This window comes from Schistocerca americana, chromosome 2 (genome assembly GCF_021461395.2).
Source record: "Schistocerca americana isolate TAMUIC-IGC-003095 chromosome 2, iqSchAmer2.1, whole genome shotgun sequence".
NCBI lineage: Eukaryota > Metazoa > Arthropoda > Insecta > Orthoptera > Acrididae > Schistocerca > Schistocerca americana.
In genome coordinates, this window is record NC_060120.1 from 444,125,048 (window position 1) to 444,144,943 (window position 19,896).

The 19,896-nt window shown below is 38.2% G+C and overlaps 1 protein-coding gene across 1 annotated transcript in view; it reads right to left on the bottom strand.

Annotated features, from left to right (window-relative positions):
• Positions 1-19,896, bottom strand: part of LOC124596159 (leucine-rich repeat extensin-like protein 5) — a 97,360-nt gene that overhangs the window by 48,293 nt on the left and 29,171 nt on the right. The window contains exon 3 of the mRNA XM_047135191.1: positions 14,805-14,877. Coding sequence (XP_046991147.1) covers positions 14,805-14,877 — 73 coding nt within the window. The remainder of the gene's footprint in view (positions 1-14,804; positions 14,878-19,896) is intronic.

Genomic DNA, 19,896 nt, shown 5'->3' on the forward strand with positions numbered 1-19,896 from the left:
TTGACCAATCAAGTGCAGGCATGGAACTATGTCCCACAAGTTGATATCCCACACCTGTACAACACAATGCATGCACGGTTTCATGCTTGCTTTCAACATTCTGGCAGATACAACAGTTTTTAATTTACCAGCATTTCGCGTTTACAATGGCTTATTTCAGACTTACATTAACCTGTAGTCTTTCAATGTTAATCACTTAAAAATGTTACCTAGACAAATGTATACCTGAAATTTCATTACCTTATATTAATTATGTTTTGGTGTTGCAATTTTTTGCCATTAGTGTAAGTGATCAAAGCGTATGAAATAATTTCTCAGTGATACAGAATCATATATCAGTATGGCATGGAAGGACACAAATGCAACATTATCTGGCACAACATCTTTACAACTTCACATCGCAAATGACTTGCTAATCACTGTGCATGGACCACTAACTATACCTTGGAACTATGCTTGGGTCAACAGTTTCCACGGACCTCCATTGCAGACGTGAGTCAACCAGTGGTAGGAAATGTCTTACTATGCCACTTTCATCTTTCACTGGATTAAAAAAATGCAGCACTACTACATCATGACATGGGACAACTTGTCCCACTGATCTTTTTCCTGATGCCTCCTCATCCACTGGAAACTACCTCACACTCTGCTGGCCATCAGCGTGATGATGATGCATACTCCAAAGCACTAAAGAAGATCATTACAAAGATGCAGAGCCTAATGATAGCTACTCACAAAGCATTGGGTGCATTCCGTGCCAATTACACAGTACTACATCAATTCATACACAGTGTGTCTGCTGCATACATGGACTTGCATGAGCAGTGTGAGAGCCTTTCACTCAGACATCACACAGTCAATAATGACTGATAATGCCTCACTGCCACTACAATCAATAGCTACACAGTCAATGATGCCGAGCACACCATGTCAAACACATGCCAGTGCAGCATACTCTACCTTGTCTCTCAGTGCCTTGAATGAGTACCATCCATAATGGTATGGTGCACTGAATTCTCAGGAGCCCTGATCTGCTAGTCTGCCACAAAGTACGCTAGCTAGCACCGGCACACATAAGGGCCGCAGAAGTCATGGTAGATGAACTGTTACAATCAGGGGTAGTCTGTCCTTTGGACTTGAGAGACATGTGCAAGCTTGTGGCCTATCAGAGTGGCCCACATGTGCCTGCAGTGTAGGAGAGGGAGGTCGAAATCACTTCCCTATCATTGATGGAAGATATCGATGTTAATAACAGCCGCATTAGCACGTGTACACCTGGCCACGAAGCTGGCACAGCTGCCTGAGGGCTTGTTTGCAGCCGTGCTGATTTCACATGCCTGTTCTCACTTGCACATAGGTTGCCAATCTACAGCGTGCACATGCGGAGGCACTCTGCTTATCACCAAAGTAGGGAGAAATTTATGCAAATGATGAATAATGAATACATTTATAAATTATTATTCATGTTTAAATAACAAATATTATTAGAAAAATCATTCACTTATATGAAGAAAAAAACTTTTTTATCATCTGTATTAAGAATACAAGATAAACCTGAACTCTTGTGCCGTTTATTGCCCCAATTTTTCGTCATTTATTAAATGAATGAACTTTTTGTTTCTTTTAAATTAGTGTTCAGAACAACTGGTTTTCTATTTCCCTTTTGTTTTAGCCTCAGACTTACGCCAATGAGCCAGAAAGGCACATTTGTGGACAAATAAGTAATAAATGTACCAGCAGACATCAAGGCTAGTGGATGTGCCAGCAGTGGTTGCAGCAGCAGCAATTGTCTGAGACACAGTAAGTTACTTGTTTCTGAATTCTTTTCATGTGCTTCTGCAAAGAAGGGTACTATACATGTGTATTGTACTAAGTTTTTGTTTGTATATGAATCCTGGTGCATATCCTTGTGTAAGGCCGCTTCCAAGTGCAATTTTCATGCTGCCAGGAGCTCCACATTATGCCACAAAGTTTTAATCTCATGCTGGTACATAGCATGTACTTCAGGTTAGTGCATTCTAACTTGCATATTTATCTCGTGCATTAGCTTTTGACTAAGTAGAGTTTCTAGTAACACATAACTCTAGATACATCCACTTCAGTAGAGAAATTTATTTCTGTTTAAGAGCTTGCTGTCTCGGGGTACAGTGAGAAATCTGCAGAGAAATTTTTAGTGTTTCTTTATTCTGCTCATTATATTTTGCATACATTCCAAATTCAGTAGCGCCATTTGAGATCTTATATCTATTTTTTGTGCTCTATGATAGAGCTAGGGACTGTGCTCTCTATGAGCAGACACAGTGAGGATTGACCACAGTCCATAAACAGCTGGAAGCTTCTGGCTAATGCTGAAAGTCACAGCAAAATCAGGGTGCTGGTGATGAGACCTGTGTCACCTTTTGTGCCATTGGAATCCCCTGGTGACCTGAGTGTTGCTGCATCTTCTGATATGCAACATCTGACCAGACCGTCCTCACTCGACAGTGGGTGGCAGACAGCGGTGGGTTTGCATGTCACTGGGAAAAAGGCTCCCTACACCTTAGCAACTGGTATGAAGTGCTACCCAGTGTTGATGATACCTCTGAGCCAATACAGTTTGTTTCTCCTGTTGGGAGAGTGACCGATTTTGCTGACCAGTCTGGACAAGTGCAGATGATGGGTAAACTTGTCATTGGGAACTCCAGAGTTAGGCAGTTGATGGAGCCCCTCGGGGGAAATAGCAAGCAATGTGTTGGTACGTTTGCTGGGGGGTCTCGTCTGTGATGTGGAAGATGCCCTACTAGCATCTATCAAGCACAGTGGGTTCAACTAGGTGCATATCGGGCACATGTCAGCATGAATGATGTCTACCACTTGGGTTCTGAGGGCATCCTCGGCTCCTTTTGGTAGATTTGGTGAAGGAAACCAGCATTTCACACAGGGTGCAGGCTAAGCTGTTTATTTGTAGCACCATACCCAGGGTTGATTGCAGTCATCTGGTTTGGAGCAAAGTGTAAAGTCTCTAAACCTGAGGCTCAGATGACTCTGTGATGGTATGGGATGCGAATTTCTCGACCTCCAGGTGTGCACTGCATTCAGCAAGCAGCTACTATGGTAGGAGAGTATATGTGGCACACACATGGGGCTTTTGTGTGCCAGAGAAACCGTCCCTTGGGATCAAAGATGATTTGCCTGATAAATTAGCCACCGTGTCCTCAGAGAATGTTCATCCTTGCAGATCAGAGATAGAAAAGGTTAGTATGATTTTAGCAAACTATAGGAGCATCCAAGGAAAGGCCCCAGAATTAGTATCACTTACTGAAGGCTATAATGCACAGATAGTATTAGGAACAGAGTATTGATTGAACCAGATATTAATGACAACTCCTAAGCAGATTCGAATATTTATTGTAAGGTTAGGCTGGTCGCCAATGGGGGCAGTGCATTTACAGCAGCAAAGAATTTGATAAAATCCAGCAAGGTTATCACAGATTATGATTGTGAATTAATCTGGGTTAGTTAGTTATGTGTTCCATTGATAAATAACACAGAAAAACCATTATGATGTGGAACATGTCAAATGCACAGGAAATTCGCACGGGAAACATGTTTTCTTTTCTTTTTTTTTCTTTTTGTTTACATTATAGTGTTATACCTAAATATTTCTATTATCTATCCCATTCCCTTAAATGGCACAAAATGCATATATTATATCTCCAGATTTATTTACTCATATTCAAGAATTCATCTATGGTGTAGAAGCAGTTGTCAAGGAGTATGATTTCAATTTGTTTTTGAAATTATTACTGCTGTCAAAAATGGCTCTGAGCACTATGGGACTTAACATCTGAGGTCAGCAGTCCCATAGAACTTAGAACTACCAAAACCTAACTAACCTAAGGGCAGCACAAACATCCATACTCGAGGCAGGATTCGAACCTCCGACCGTAGCGGTCGCGCGGTTCCAGACTGTAGCGCCTAGAACCGCTCGGCCACACCGGCCGGCTACTGCTGTCTGTCAGACATTTTATTTCATCTGGTAATGTATCAAAAAGTTTTATAGCAGCATATTTTACCCCTTTCTGTGCCAAAGATAGGTTAAGTAAAGGATAGTGTAGGTTTTTATTTTTTCTGGTATTGTAATCATGCCATGGAAGAGCGTCATTATCTACCCTTATTTCCTCTCTGCTGCACTTGACCCAATGAAACCACAACCTACAGTCTACACAGAACACCCTCGCTTTCAAATTTCTATGGCAACCACCACACTTGTCACACATGGTTTGATAGTAAAACATAACACAAAAGCAGAAAATAACTTCAACAGCACAGTAGTTTCGTAACCTGTACTAATACGTAACTAAACACTAATGTAATCAAACTTATAAACTTGCTTCAGAAACATTTAATTAACCACTCAAATTCTGGATGGTACACATGAATTAATTTAACTTTGGAGTGCTAAGTCTAGTCAAAAAGTGTTAAGTATTAAAGATTGGTCAAAAATGGTAATCACATGCTTTTATAGACTGTCTGCGTCAGAAGCTCTAGTGGTAGAGTGCTTCAGACAGAACTTGCAGAATATCGTTAATAATTTTCCTGATAATGGCGTTGTAATAGGTGGTGGCTTCAACTTGCCAGCTATAGATTAGGAGTGTCAAGCTATCAGAACTGGTGCCAGAAACAAGGACTTGTGTGACATTGTTCTGGATATCTAGTGCAAAAATTACTTTGAACAGATAGTTAGAGAACCAACTTGTGAGGGTAACTTCCAGGCAACAAATAGACCTGAACTTATCAAATCAGTGGACATAGAAGAATGTGTCAATGATCATGAGGCTCTGATAGTATCTATGACAATGGGTCTTACAAAGGCTGTTAAGAAAGGTTGGAAGATATTTTTCCTTAGCAAGAGTGACAGGATACAAATTTCAGAGTATCTGTGCAGTCAGCATCAAATATTTGGTGATGAGGATGAAGATGTGGAGAACGAATGGAAAAAATTCAAAGGCATCATGTAATCAGCCCTAGACAAGTATGTACCAAGTAAGGCCTTAAGGGATGGGAAGGGCCCACCATGGTTTAATAGTCATGTTAGAAGAATGCTACATAAACAAAGAGAAATTCATCTCTGTCCCAAGAGAAGTAAAAAGCTAGCTGACAAACAAAAGCTGAATGAAGCAAAAATGAGCTTAAGAAGAGATGTGAAAAAGCATTCAATGACTTTTAAAGGAAAATTTTGCCAACCAATCTGAGTAAAAACCCTAAGAGGTTTTGGTCATATGTGAAATCAGTAAGTGGGTCAAAATCAACTGTTTATTCACTTGGTGACCATACTGGCATCAAAACAGAAGATAACAGAGAGAAGGCTGAAATACGGAATCCAGTCTTCCAAAATCATTTCACTGAGAAAGATTGTAATGCAGCCCCTCTTTTCAATTGTTGTACAAATGTTGAAATGGCAGACACCAAGGTAACCCATCATGGAATAGTAAAACAACAACCGCTTAGTTGTGGAAAAGCATCAGAACCAGATGCGATACCTATAAGATTCTACAAATATTATGCAAAAGAACTTGCTCCCCTTCTAGCACTAATTTATCATAGATCACTTGAGCAATGAAGGGTACCTATTGACTGGAAGATAGTGCAGGTCATTCCCATTTTTAAGAAGGGTCATAGGACAGAAGCACATAATCATAGACCAATGTCATTGGTGTCAATCTGCTTTAAAATTATGGAGCATGTTTTATGCTCAAGAATTATGATGTTCTTAGAGAACGAAAATGTGCTCTATAAAAATCAACATGGGTTCCACAAACAGAGATCCTGTGAAACTCAGCTCGCTCTATCGCTCCATGAGATCCATAGCAACATAGACAACAGCACTTAGGTTTCTGTCATATTCCTTGACTTCAGGAATGCATTTGACACTGTACCACACTGCTGTTTACTGAAAAAAAAAAAACAAACAACAACAAGCTTATTGAGTACCAGAGTAGATCTGCAACTAGATTCAAGACTTCCTTTCAGACAGAACTCTTGTTGTTGTGGCCTTCAGTCCAGAGACTGGTTTGATGCAGCTCTTCATGCTACTCTATCTGTGCAAGTCTTTTCATCTCTGAGTAGCTACTGCAGCCTACATCCATCTGAATCTGCTTAGTGTACTCATCTCTTGGTTTCCCTCTTTGATTTTTACCCTTCACACTTCCCTCCAATACAACTGGTGATCCCTTGATGCCTCAGAGCATGTCCTACCAACTGATCCCTTCTTTTAATCAGACTGTGCCACAAATTCCTGTTGTCTCCAATTCTATTCAGTACCTCCTCATTAGTTATATGATCTACCCATCTAATCTTCAGCATTCTTCTGTTGCACCATATTATGAAAGCTTCTATTCTCTTCTTGTCTAAACTATTTATCATCCATGTTTCACTTGTGTACATGGCTGCACTCTGTACAAATACTTTCAGAAAAGATTTCCTGGCACTTAAATTTATATTCGATGTTAACAAATTTCTCTTCTTCAGAAACCCTTTCCTTGCCATAGCCAAGCTACATTTTATATCATCTCTATGACCATCATCAGTTGTTTTGCTACTCAAGTAGCAAAACTCATCTACTACTTTAAGTGTCTCGTTTTATAATATAATTCCCTCAGCATCACTTGATTTCATACAATTATATTCCATTATCCTCATTCTGAAGGTGGCAGGGGTAAAATACAGGGAGAAAAAGGCCATTTACAATTTGTACAGAAAGCAGATGGCAGTTATAAGAGTCGAGGGACATGAAAGGGAAGAATTGGTTGGGAAGGGAGTGAGACAGGGTTGTAGCCTCTCCCCGATGTTAAGACATTGTAATTCTGTCAGAGACAGCAAAGGACTTGGAAGAGTAGCTGAACGGAATGGACAGTGTCTTGAAAGGAGGATATAAGATGAACATCAACAAAAGCAAAACAATGATAATGGAATGTAGTCGAATTAAATCAGGTGATGCTGAGGGTATTAGATTAGGAAATGAGACACTTAAAGTAGTAAATGAGTTTGCTATTTGGGGAGCAAAATAACTAATGATGGTTGAAGTAGAGAGGATATAAAATGTAGACTGGCAATGGCAAGGAAAGCATTTCTGAAGAAGGGAAATTTGTTAACATCGAGTATAGATTTAAGTGTTAGGAAGTCTTTTCTGAAAATATTTGTATGGAGTGTAGCCATGTATGGAAGTGAAACATGGACAATAAATAGTTTGGACAAAAAGAGAATAGAAGCTTTCAAAATGTGGTGCTACAGGAGGATGCTGAAGATTAGATGGGTAGATCACATAACTAATGAGGAGGTACTGAATAGAATTGGTGAGAAGAGAAATTTATGGCACAACTTGATTAGAAGAAGGGATCAATTGGTAGGACATATTTTGAGGCATCAAGGGATCACCAGTTTAGTATTGGAGGGCAGCGTGACGGGTAAAAATCATAGAGGGAGACCAAGAGATGAATACACTAGATTCAGAAGGATGTAGGTTGCAGTACGTACTGGGAGATGAAGAAGCTTGCACAGGATAGAGTAGCATGGAGAGCTGCATCAAACCAGTCTCTGGACTGAAGACCACAACAACAACAATCCTCATTTTACTTTCGTTGATGTTCATCTTATATCCCACTTTCAAGACACTGTCCATTCTGTTCAATTACTCTTCTAGGTCCTTTGCTGTCTCTGATAGAATTACAATGTCATTGGCAAACCTCAAAGTTTTTATTTCTTATCCATGGATTTTAATTCCTACTCCAAATTTTTCTTTTGTTTCCTTTACTGCTTGCTCAATATACATATTGAATAATATTTGGAATAGGCTACAACCCTGTCTTACTCCCTTCTCAACCACTGCTTCCCTTTCATGTCCCTCAACTCCTATAACTGCAGTTTGGTTTCTGTACAGAAAATAGCCTTTTGCTCCCCGTATTTAACCCCTGGTAACTTCAGAATTTGAAAGAGAGTATTTCACACAAAATTGTCAAAAACTTTCTCTAAGTCTGCAAATGCTAGAAATGTAGGTTTGCCTTTCCTTAATCTTCTAAGATAAGTCGTAGGGTCAGTACTTTCTCATGTGTTTCAACATTTCTATGGAATCCAAACTGATCTTTCCTGAGATCAGCTTCTACCAGTTTTTCCATTTGCCTGTTTTTCCATTTGCATGGCTTGCAGCCATGACGTATTAAACTGATAGTTTGGTAATTTTCACTTGCTTTCTTTGGGATTGGAATTATAATATTCTTCTTGAAATCTGAGGGCATTTCACCTGTCTCATACATCCAGCACACCAGATGGAAGAGTTTTGTCATGGCTGGCTCTCCCAAGGCTATCAGTAGTTCTAATGGAATGCTGTCTACTCCCGGTTGATTTCCAGACAGTGTTTAGCAACCAAGTTGAGGTTGAGTCATGTTCTAGGGAAGGAGAAAGTACAGAAGCTGCAGAATTATGAAAGATTAGTGATGTCAATGTAAAAGAAATACTAATATCTATAAATGATGATATTTGTGAGGCTACAAGGGAGAGGCAGGAAAATGGTGACCAAACTGGGGGTCAGGCAAATAAATGTGAAAAAAAGAAAGAGAGAGAGGAAAGGGAGAATGCCAAAACGCCGGAAAAAATAATGAGCTGTCATTATTGGACAGTATAGTTAGTATGGGGGAGAAAAGTGATGAGGGTAATCCTGTAAAAATATGTGTAATTTCTGGAAACAGGGAAGGTTTTGATACAAGGGAGATTGTGAGCGATTTGCTGGAGGATTGTTCTGACAATAGCAATGAAAGGCAGGTATTGAGTCAGCCAGTAATTTGTCTGCAAGTGTGTAACAAAGAAGTACAGGGTTTCGCAGATAGTGGCAGTGATTTATGTGCTATGAGTAAAAGTTGGTTAGAATCATTGCCAAATAGAAATGAACTTGTATTAATGGTAGTAATGTGGGTGCAGATAATTGTAGCTGAAACCTGTTAAACACGAAGTTCTGTTTCCAGTGAAAATAAATGGTGGGCAAGTACTCCATAACTTCCTTATAATCCCTGATCTATGTACAAAAATGCTAATTGGTCTAGATTTCTTTAACCAGTACAAAGGGAGATTAAATTTTAATCAAAATGTAGTAATTTTTGAAATAAATGGGAAAGATGTGGTTGTACTATTTTTTCAAAAAAATAATTTGACCTAAGAATACCAATTAGGTACTGCAGAAGGATGGAAGATTTAGAGGGCTACAATGAGTATGGGGATCATGTGGGGGTGGACCTGAGGAAATGAAGGTGGTACAAGAAAAAAATAGAACAAAAAGATACATTAGTCCAGAGTTAGGTGTGAGCTAGGCTTGGTGGCCTCAAAGGGCATTGCAACCTATGCAATGCTAGCTGTTTGATGAACACCAGGTGCTCAAGTTATTGACAATGATATTTCAGTTTCTTTTTGTATTGTAATCTTCCTCTTCTATCATTCTGAGCTGACTCTATCATCTTTAATTTTCTTATCTGTGAATGAAGGTGTTTGAGAGTCTCAGAGGGCATCATGGTGTCTTATGACAAAATATGATTTATGGTGAGAGAAATGGGGGTCATACTGTAATGGAGTGAAGTGACCACATAAGTATGTTGATGTAGGTAAATAATTAAGGTACGAAAGTGATGATGTAAAGGGAAAGTAGAAAAAGGGTGCATTATCCTAATGAAAGCTGACAGTAAGGATTGACTTAAGTAATATGAGAAGTTATTCCCTGGTATGTGTAAGGGTACAAAACATTAATGTATCAGTAAAAATAATGGCAGGCAGTAATGAATATCCTGTTGGAATATCTAGAAATAAACTGGAGGCTGAGTGAAATGTAGGAAAATGAAAGTAACTGGGTGTGACAAGTGCAGTTAATAAAGGAGATTTTCATGATGAATACTAAAGTGTAGTGGTCAGGAAAAGGTGTGCTGTAATGACGAAATCAGATATACAATACCACATAGTAAAGTAAATTTAACAAATATGATGAAAAATATACCTGGATAAAGCTGAAAAACATTTATTATGAAAGGAATATCAATGAATGTGAAGATAGTAATCATATATATTGCAAATAAAAAATTGTGATTTCTCTTCAATAGTGGTAAAAAATATGAAGAAGAAGTGATGCAAAGAGATGCTGTATAAAAGTGGTAGCTGTGTATTATTAGATGTTTGTAAATAATTGCTTTGTGTGAAATATGTTTTTCACAATTAAATTTTCTCCAGTTGAGTTAAAGTAAAGAAAAAGTTTAAGTTTTGCTTTCAATAGCAACTAATTTTTTAAAAAAAATTAATTTAGTCTTATAGAGGAAATAAATTCTTGAAAAAAATTTTCTAGTTGATTTCGCCTTGCTGATTAAAGTAAAATAAAGAAGCAACACTCTGTTAATTTACTTTCATTTCAAGTCAAGTTAAATGAAATATAAAATTTGTAAATAATTTCTTGTAATAATAAAAGATTGTCTATTAGAATGTATGGAAAGAAAGTAGTCTTAGACGGAAGTATGGTTTCAGGGACAACTTTGCATGTAAACTCTGGAAGGACGGATATGTGGAGAATGGAGGAATGTTATGGACACTACAATACAGAGGTGCCATAATCAAAAACCAAGGAAATGTATGTGATGAAAAGATGACAGTGATGTGCTAGTGCTATGTATGATAAAATGCCATTATTACATGAAAGGACACAAATCATAGTGGCTTTAAATAAAAACAAGTAGTTCACTTCAAAAGACTTTCATAAAACTTGAATTTATAAATGAAAAAGTTATTAAAATGTTGAAAATTTGTTTTGAAAATTTGCATCAATTTTGTCAAGTAGGAAATGATTTTTCATAAAGAAATTAAAACATTAGGCTAGATTAGACTAGACTGACAAGTCTGGAGTAAGAAATTTGTAATTTCAGTTTATAGGAATGAGAATATTTTGAAAGATTTAAAACTTGAAGCCAGGATTGATAATTTGTATAATTCTAAGATTTTTGGAAAAAAACTTTATAATCATAGGGGGTGTGAAGCAGACGATGGGAAATTTTTTATCATAATATGTTAACTAAGTTTATGGTAAAAGGAAAGCTAATTCAAGTGCAAATGAAAGTAGTTCATAATGTAATTTGTAAACAAAATATCAGAATGTTAAATATTTATTTTGGCTTCAAATGGCTCTAAGCACTATGGGACTTAACATCTGATGTCAACAATCCCCTAGACTTAGAACTACTTAAACCTAACTAACCTAAGGATATCACACACATCCATGCTTGAGGCAGGATTCAAACCCATGACCATAGCAGCAGTGCGGTTACGGACTCAAACACCTAGAACCCCTCGGCCACAGAGGCCGGCCCTATTTATTTTGGGAAAAAGTAAAGTTTGAAAGTGTGTTATTTGTTGGCTGGTTTGTCATGGAAATCATGTATTAACATGGAAGAATAATGTTTTTCTATTGGCCTTAAACAAAACTGATGAATCAGAATGGAGTATTCTTTGGGCATCGTTTCTCTTGGAAATATAGAATGTTGGCATAGTGAACAGATTGGTGACCAAAAATTTGAGTGCATTAGACACTGATAAACTTAATAATATGGTGTGCATTTTCATTAAAGAACAATCTGTGTTTAGTAGTTGTTCAGATTTCAGGAAAATAAGTTATCATAAACTTGCTAACATGAACGAAAATGTCTGTGCATGACTGTGTTAAGATTAGCATGGTATTGGCAGAATATACCAATGTTTTGTCAGTATTTTCACCTTTCATTCAAAGTTAAGACCTTTTCCTGATTCTTGGAAAAGTTACGTTGTATGCTACCTGGTATGAGTTGCAGTACAGTAGGTTTCTGATCGGCTTTCCCACCAGTGATCTGCTACAATGAGTTTACAGGTAGGTGCAGGTAATGGATGAAAGAAACCATGCCGCTGCTACAGGACTATGGTACTACTAGGCATTTGTATGGCATTCAAGGAAGGCCTACTCAGAACACTAATAGATATCTTGTATGGAGAACCACTCACACTCCCAGCAGGGTTCATTCCACTAACTGAGTTCTTTGAACCAGCAGACTTACCAGCACAGGCGCTGTGGATGATGAACCACATCATCGATTTCCCTATCCTATGGCTCCTACTCTGTGGCTGTCCCCACACAAGACTTGCCTTATGCATCCTCCTACCACCACTGATACCAGCCCTGTCACTGGAAAAAGGAAGGAAATCAAAGGAGAATCATTTGGGGAATGACACATGTCAGGTAAAAGCTGTAATGTAAACATTGTTTCACCATCTACACTGGTATTACTACCACCAAGTTATCAGTTAGGATGAATGGGCATAGGCAGAGGGTCTATACTAGCAATACACAATATCCTGTTGCAGGGCATGCTCTACAGCGTAACCATCATAACTTCAGTGCCTGTTTCACCACACATGCCATCTGGATTCTTCACCTACACCAGTTTCTCAGAATGCCACAGGTGGGAACTGGCATTACATGTCCTTGGTCCTGACTTCCCACCTGGCCTTCATTTCCTTGGTCTCAGCATTTCTACTAAGTAACTATTCCTTTCTGCACTTCCCTTTATCTTTACATACCTATTATTTTCCAATTTTTCTTCCCCCCCTCTCCCTCCCCTGTCCTCCTCCCCGTCCATCACCACATATTGCACACGTAGTTTACCACTTTTTATTAACTCATGCATGATATTTTTTCAGTAATCTCTGTCTTGCTTAATACCCCATCTTCCACTTCTTAGCATTCAGGTTTCCAAATCTCATATGGTGCAGTTCCCAACAATCAGTGTTTCCCTCTCATCTCAAACAGTAAGTTTCCCCTGACCCAGCATTCTGACTGAATTGTCTCTAATTTTCCCAATTTCTTAAACCTCACAAATCCTATTCCTTCATTGCTCATCCTTACCCTTCAATTTCCCTACCAGAAGAAGGAGCCACTGTCTCTAAAGTTTGCACATTTCCTTAATATTTACACTTGCTTTCTCCTGCAACTGTTTGATGAGTAAATCTTTTTCTATCCAGTTGTATTATATTTTAAAAAATTGATTAATTTCATTGATATATTAGGTTTATTATGTGGTAGCTCTCTCTGTTGAAATAAATCTGCACCTCTTTGATGCCTGTTCAGTAGTAGATGATGATATGTCTGTGTCAGATGAACCATTCTGAACCATTTATATTCTGAATACATTTCATCGTAATTGCAAAACTTTTTTTCGTTGTGGTAGTTTTTGGGATCATTATGATGTTAGGCAACTATTATTTGAAATTTCATTTACCATATTATATTTTTTGCACTAAATTTTGAAAATCTGTTTCTTTCATTTTTGTCTTGCTTATCAAAACGTCAATCATCGTATGAAATTACAACTCCTTCTATCATCACTAATTTGCAGACAGTTGAGCATTTAATGGTATTTTGATACCAAAACTTCATTACAAAATTATGCCAAAATTATTAATCTGTTATGTATTTAAAATTAATTCCTGTAAATTCCTGTAAATAGTCATCTTTGACTCATTGTACCATCAAGTTACGTTAAATTTGTTTGTTATACATTTTATATGAGTGTTGAGAGGCTTTGGTATGTGTTGAGAGAGGACAGATCTGGTGAGGCATGGCTATGACTTGCCTCTATGTAAGATGGAATGTAATGATTACTATTTCAACTGAATCCAGTCAAATACATGTTAAATAAAAATGATTATATTCACATAGCAACAATTTTGAGAAAGAATGCAAATATTTAAAGCTGAAAGCCAGGGTTTATTTCCAAAGTGACCAATTTCATTCAAACTGTTGCATGGTTATAATGAGAGTTACTATGATAGTTCATTTATTGTGAACTAAGTTTCGTCACAGAAACACAGTACAATTGGGCCTCTCATAATTCATGGCTGAGCCATGGATCCAGTGAGACAGTCAAGATACCGGTAAGTATTTACATTGTTTGAAGATTTATGTAACAACCATTTTAAAGAGACTCTACAGTGCCATTTCCCATTGAATGTTGTCATAAATTTATACTTCAAATATGAATGACAGAAAAATGTTTGAGAATTTTAACTTTATGAATTTTATTATCTGGATGTTAATTAGAGGACAGGGATGGACTGTTTAGACTGTCATTCTTGAAATGCTAAGTGCTACCCTTCTAGAGTATTGGAATCCATTTACTAGATCTCTGATAGCCACAATTTCTTCAAGAATTAATGATCCAAATATTTTGTATCTTTTGGCATCCAGTGCTTTGCACTGGGAGATATATGCAGCCTGTATTACACAGTCCGAATTTAAGAAATACTTTCTATTCCTATGATGTGTGGGCAATTAAACTCCCAATGAGCAGTCATTAGACCTACCATGAGTTTTTTCTCTCCTTTTCCCCCCTCATTTGTTGTTTCTTTGAATGTAGATGCTATGATCCTTGTAAAGCCTATGTAGATTCTTGTCTACACATACCATGATAGCAAATATTCCCAACTATAGTACCATAGCCAGTGTTGGTGGAGAGATTGTACTCTACATTTGAGGCTTATATAATAATAATTACATTTTTGGATGCTTCTTGTCACAAGCCAACTATTAAAATGAAGGATATCCTCTTTTATGAAATCCACCCAAGCAAGAGAAACAAAACATGCTGACCGAATTTGGATGGTTCATTTCAAGCAATACCAAATACATCTTTGAGTGTCATTAATGAAGGTCTGTAATTATCAAATACCCAAAACAGTTAGAAATTAAACTCATGGTACCTATCAGCTAATATACTTACCATTAATTGCTGCCAGCAAAGAAGTATCTGTTGTTTTTTGTAATGACATCTGGGATGGCCGCACGGGAAAAATCTACAAAGTTAGGAAATGAGCAATGTTTTTTCATAGTAACAACAAACAGCAAAACTGGTGTGATAATGTGGCTGCTTAGTTGAATTGCATATACTAAAGCAACATAAGTTGTGATGTAATTCTTTCCAAATAGAGTTAAATTTTAATGAGAGCATCAACAGTTCGTATGATAATTGTTACACAAATATTTACAAATTAATAAAAGTTATCAAAATCTGTTAGGTTAACTACATTGATAGAGACTTCATATCCTTGTTATACACTGAAGCACCAAAGAAAGTGGTATAGGAATTCATATTCAAATACAGAGATATGTAAACAGGTACAATATGGCACTGCAGTCGACAACGCCTATATAAGACAATAAGTGTCCGGCACAGTTGTTAGATTGGTTATTGCTGCTACAATGGGAGGTTATCAAGATTTAAGTGAGTTTGAATGTGGTATTATATTTGGCACATGAACAATGGGACACAGCATTTCCGAGGTAGCGATGAATTGGGGATTTCCCCTTACGTCAGGTTTACAAGTGTACCATGAATATCAGGAATCTGATAAAACATCAAACCTCTGACATCACTGTAGCTGGAAAAAGATCCTGCAAGAATGGGACCAATTATGACTGAAGGGAATCGTTCAACATGACGCTTGTTCAAATTGCTGCAGATTTCAATGCTGGGCAATCAACAACTGTCAGCATATGAACCATTCATTGAAGGCCCACTCATGTACCCTTGATGACTGCATGATACAAAGCCTTACACCTCACCTGGGCCTGTCAACACCAACATTGGTATGTTGATAACTGGAAACATGTTGCCTGATCGCACGAGTCTCGTTTCAAATTGTATCGAGAAGATGGATGTGCACATGAACCTATGGACCCTGCATGTCAACAGGGGCTGTTCAAGCTCATGGAGGCTCTGTAATGATGTGGTGTGTCTGTGTAGTTGGAGTGATATGGGACCCCTTATATGTCTAGATATGACTCTGACAGGTGACACGTATGTAAGCATCCTGTCTGATCAACTGATCCATTAATGTTCATTGTGCAATCCAATGGACTTTGGCAATTCCAGCAGGACAGTGCAACACCCGTCATGTTCAGAATTGCAGAGTTGGTCTAGGAACACTCTTCTGAGTTTTAACACTTATGCTTTCCACCAAACTCCCCAGACATGAATGGTATTGATCATATCTGGGATGCCTTGCATTGTGCTGTTAAGAAGGGATCTCCACCCCATTCTACTATTACAGGTTTATGAACAGCCCTGCATGATTCATCGTTTCAGTTCCCCCAGCATTATGTCAGACATTAGTCGAGTCCATGCCATGTCATGTTGTGGCACTTCTGCATGCTCGCGGGGGCCCTACACAGGATTAGGCAGGTGAACCAATTTCCTTGGCTCTTGAGTGTATTTCAGTCCATAAAAGTAATTCATTTTATTCTGTTTTCCTAACTTAAACTTTTAGGATGGTTATTGACAGTAAGTGCTGAATGCACTACTTTCATTTGTTGCAAAACATTCTGAAAAAGAAAAGGAATGCACAAGTGTGCGCAAGTGCCCACCCAACCATCCACCCACTCACCCCCCCCCCCCCCACACACACCGTGTGTGTGTGTGTGTGTGTGTGTGTGTGTGTGTGTGTGTGTGTGTGTGTGTGAAAAAGAAAAAGAGCAAAATACAAAAAAATATATGTGTAATGATAGCACTATTTCTGTCTCCCCCAACCTCCCTGTGTTTCTTAATTTGTGTTAAAATTTTCTATAAATGTGATACTTTACAGACTGTATAAGAATGCCTAACACAAGTGACACTGCTTGAAGTAAATTAATTCTCATTTAATGACCATTTTATTATTTCAACCTCAAAAACAGTTTTTGATCATATTCAGTGCCTGGAAGTCGTTTTTTATATTTCTTATTTATCCTAGTGAAGTTTGGAGACTGTACTCGGTCTCATTTTGTAATTTGAAGAGGAATTTTTTCTCAAAAGAACATTTTCATATAGGATGCTTTATTGTCATATGATGGTGGGCATATCAAGTAACCACTGAGTAAGGAAAATTTTGTAGTTCTATGGAATTCATTTACCACACAATGCAAAGCATTGCATTTTCAACCTGAATGTTGGACTGAATCAGGTGGTTGAGTGCATACAGCCTTTGTGCAAGGACTGTACATAAGATAATGATATATTGAATGTAAGTGGAGAGAAATGGTTATGGTGACTTCTGACAAGTCTTACATTTCATTGGCACTAATGGGTACTATTGGGAGATGGGGCTACATATGCTCTGCACATCAACAGGGCTAGTAAGGGCAGGTTGGTGAAGTTAATTAGTGGATTACAACAGGTGGGCATGGGGCCCATATTGTCGTCAAACACCTGTTGTCATGGACTGGAGGACTACACCTTTTTTGGGATAAATCATTGTGATTTAACAGAACAGAACAAGATTGAATGAAAACTAGAATTCCAAACACATAGAAAAATGTGATCCTGTCAATTGATGATTACACAAAGTAGGAAAAGGCAGATTGCTACTTACCATAAAGAAGACACAAGTTGCAGACAGGCACAATTAAAAGACACTTACATAGAGCTTTTGGCCACAGCCTTCATTAGCAAAGAGAGACACACACCATTTACACACACAAGCAAGCACACCTCAAGCACACACAACTACCAACTCCAGCATCATGGGCTGGAATTGTAAATTCCATTAAACAGTGTAGAATATAACTTCATAATTGTTGGGATCTATATAAGCAACAATGGCTGCAGCTGAATCGAGTTAGTATGGAGTCAGTCTTGACACAGTTTTGACATCAGTCCTATATCATGTTTTAGGTACAAAACCCAGTGTTAGTTTTATCTACATTTTTCTGAAATAAACTTGTTTCAGTAGTATTTTGACTATTTCAGATGTGGCATTTATGTGATTAAACCAACATAAAATCTCCTAACATACAGAAATTAGACCTAGATGTTATGTCAGGTGGAGGAAATATAACAAACCCACATCAACCAAGATCATCAATTATCAGCAAGTTAAATATTTTAAATGTAGCCACTCAAAAAAATTTCAAACCAAAATTCAAAATTATTGACATGGAGAGTGCTGACAGCATTACTGGAAAAAAAAGAAAGGAAAAAAAAAACCAGGAAATAATGGACAAGGAATGTGACGAAACAAATATTGACTTATGCTCCACTCCTTTCAGTGCTGTCATCATCAGCAGTCAGTAAATGGATGTCTTTACCTTCAGGACTTAGCACTGAGCAGGTACTTCCTCATTGATTCTGGAGCAGATGCAAATGTAATTCTGTAGGATCTCTCACCATCACAACCGCTGCCTCCTAGACTGTGATTATGCACTGTTGATATGTCTCTCATTAATGTGCATGGAGCTACTGACCTTTGAATTCACTTACCTGGTGCAGTGTATCAGTGGACATTACACATGGCTGATACTGAAGAACCAGTCATAAGCATTGACTTCTTTAAAAATTTTGGTCTGTCACCAGATCTATGAATCACTACTCCACTACACCATGATACCCATTTCCATACATCCAGCTCCTTCAGCTGCCCTATGAATAGTGTTCCTTCATCTGTGACACATTCTTGTCTGCACTTTCTGAGTGTTCCTCTCTAATCTTTGCTTGATTTCCCTACATGTCAAGCTCCCCCGCAAGTGATCAGAGATCAGTGTCTAGCAAGCTCACAATGGCAAGCCCACACAGATTATTAACACCATGACAGAGGTGAACTGTTTCCTGGCAGCAACACAAGATGCTATTAAAACCCCCAAATGCAGATATTAACACTAATGTAATACCTCAGTTCTGGGAGACAATACAATTTAGGTACTTCACCATTACCCACTACATAGACAATATGTGGCTGCAGGGTGCAATTGAATATGAAATGGTCAGGCACTTGAAACATCACGTGTGATAGGGCCATCTTCCAGGATTGTCTCCTTCTCCAAGCTGATGAAGTGGAAGACAAAATACTATGAGATATTACAGAGAAATGTAATGACATTCTTGAACATCCTGAGAATGAAGGTGTCAGAGTTCACAACAAAAGCAACACCATAGGCAAATACAGACAAAGACTACTGCATGCTATCTGCACAACAAGTAGAATATGATACAACAAAATGTAGACCCTATTTACACCAGTTTGCTTTGCCTACAGGGGTAGCACACATAGTCACTATGAAAAACAAAACAGTAAGGTAGCTGAACAGAAAGACTCATCCTGCACTGGCACAACACCAGGCACAACCACCCCAGAAATGAACATACAACAGTCTGCTTTCAAGAACAGGTCCCCACTGGAGACAAAAAACATGAAGTTACTGTCATGGGAAATGTTCAGTTGAAACACATTGAACTCCACACTACCAGAAGCCATAAAGCAGGAAAAACATGCTACACTACAAAATTACTCAAAATCAGAGCAACAGATGAACAGTCAAGAACACCAATCAGACACTACCAAGGACCCCAAGCTGAACACCATTAATCAAATAAACTATGGAAGCTTAGAAGCTAACCTAGGGCGTAGCAGACTGGGAAACAAGGATGTATTTCAAACAGCTCTTCGCTATGTAATATGAACTAAGCATAAAAACGGGGATAATATCTGCTTCCCAACTACAGAAAAAACTGACAGGATGATTCTAAGAGTCGAAAATCTCCCAACAAACCCCAAAGAACTATGTAAGCTTTTAGGGTAGGCATGTGAGGGAAGGGGAGAGGGCTAAACCTAGGGAAAGTATACAAGGACTTCGTGAGGGCAAATGGATGTGTGTTTCTGGATTTTATACAAACCACTCCCAAGAGTTTTTTGTTCACTAGATACCCCTTCTGAGTGTAATACAACTAAATTGCCAGGGTAGTATACTAGTAAACATGGAACTAGGTAGGCTTTTAGATAAAACAAAAGCAGACATTGCCTGTGTTCAGGAACCCTTTCTGTGAGGCGAGAAGATTCCAGGGC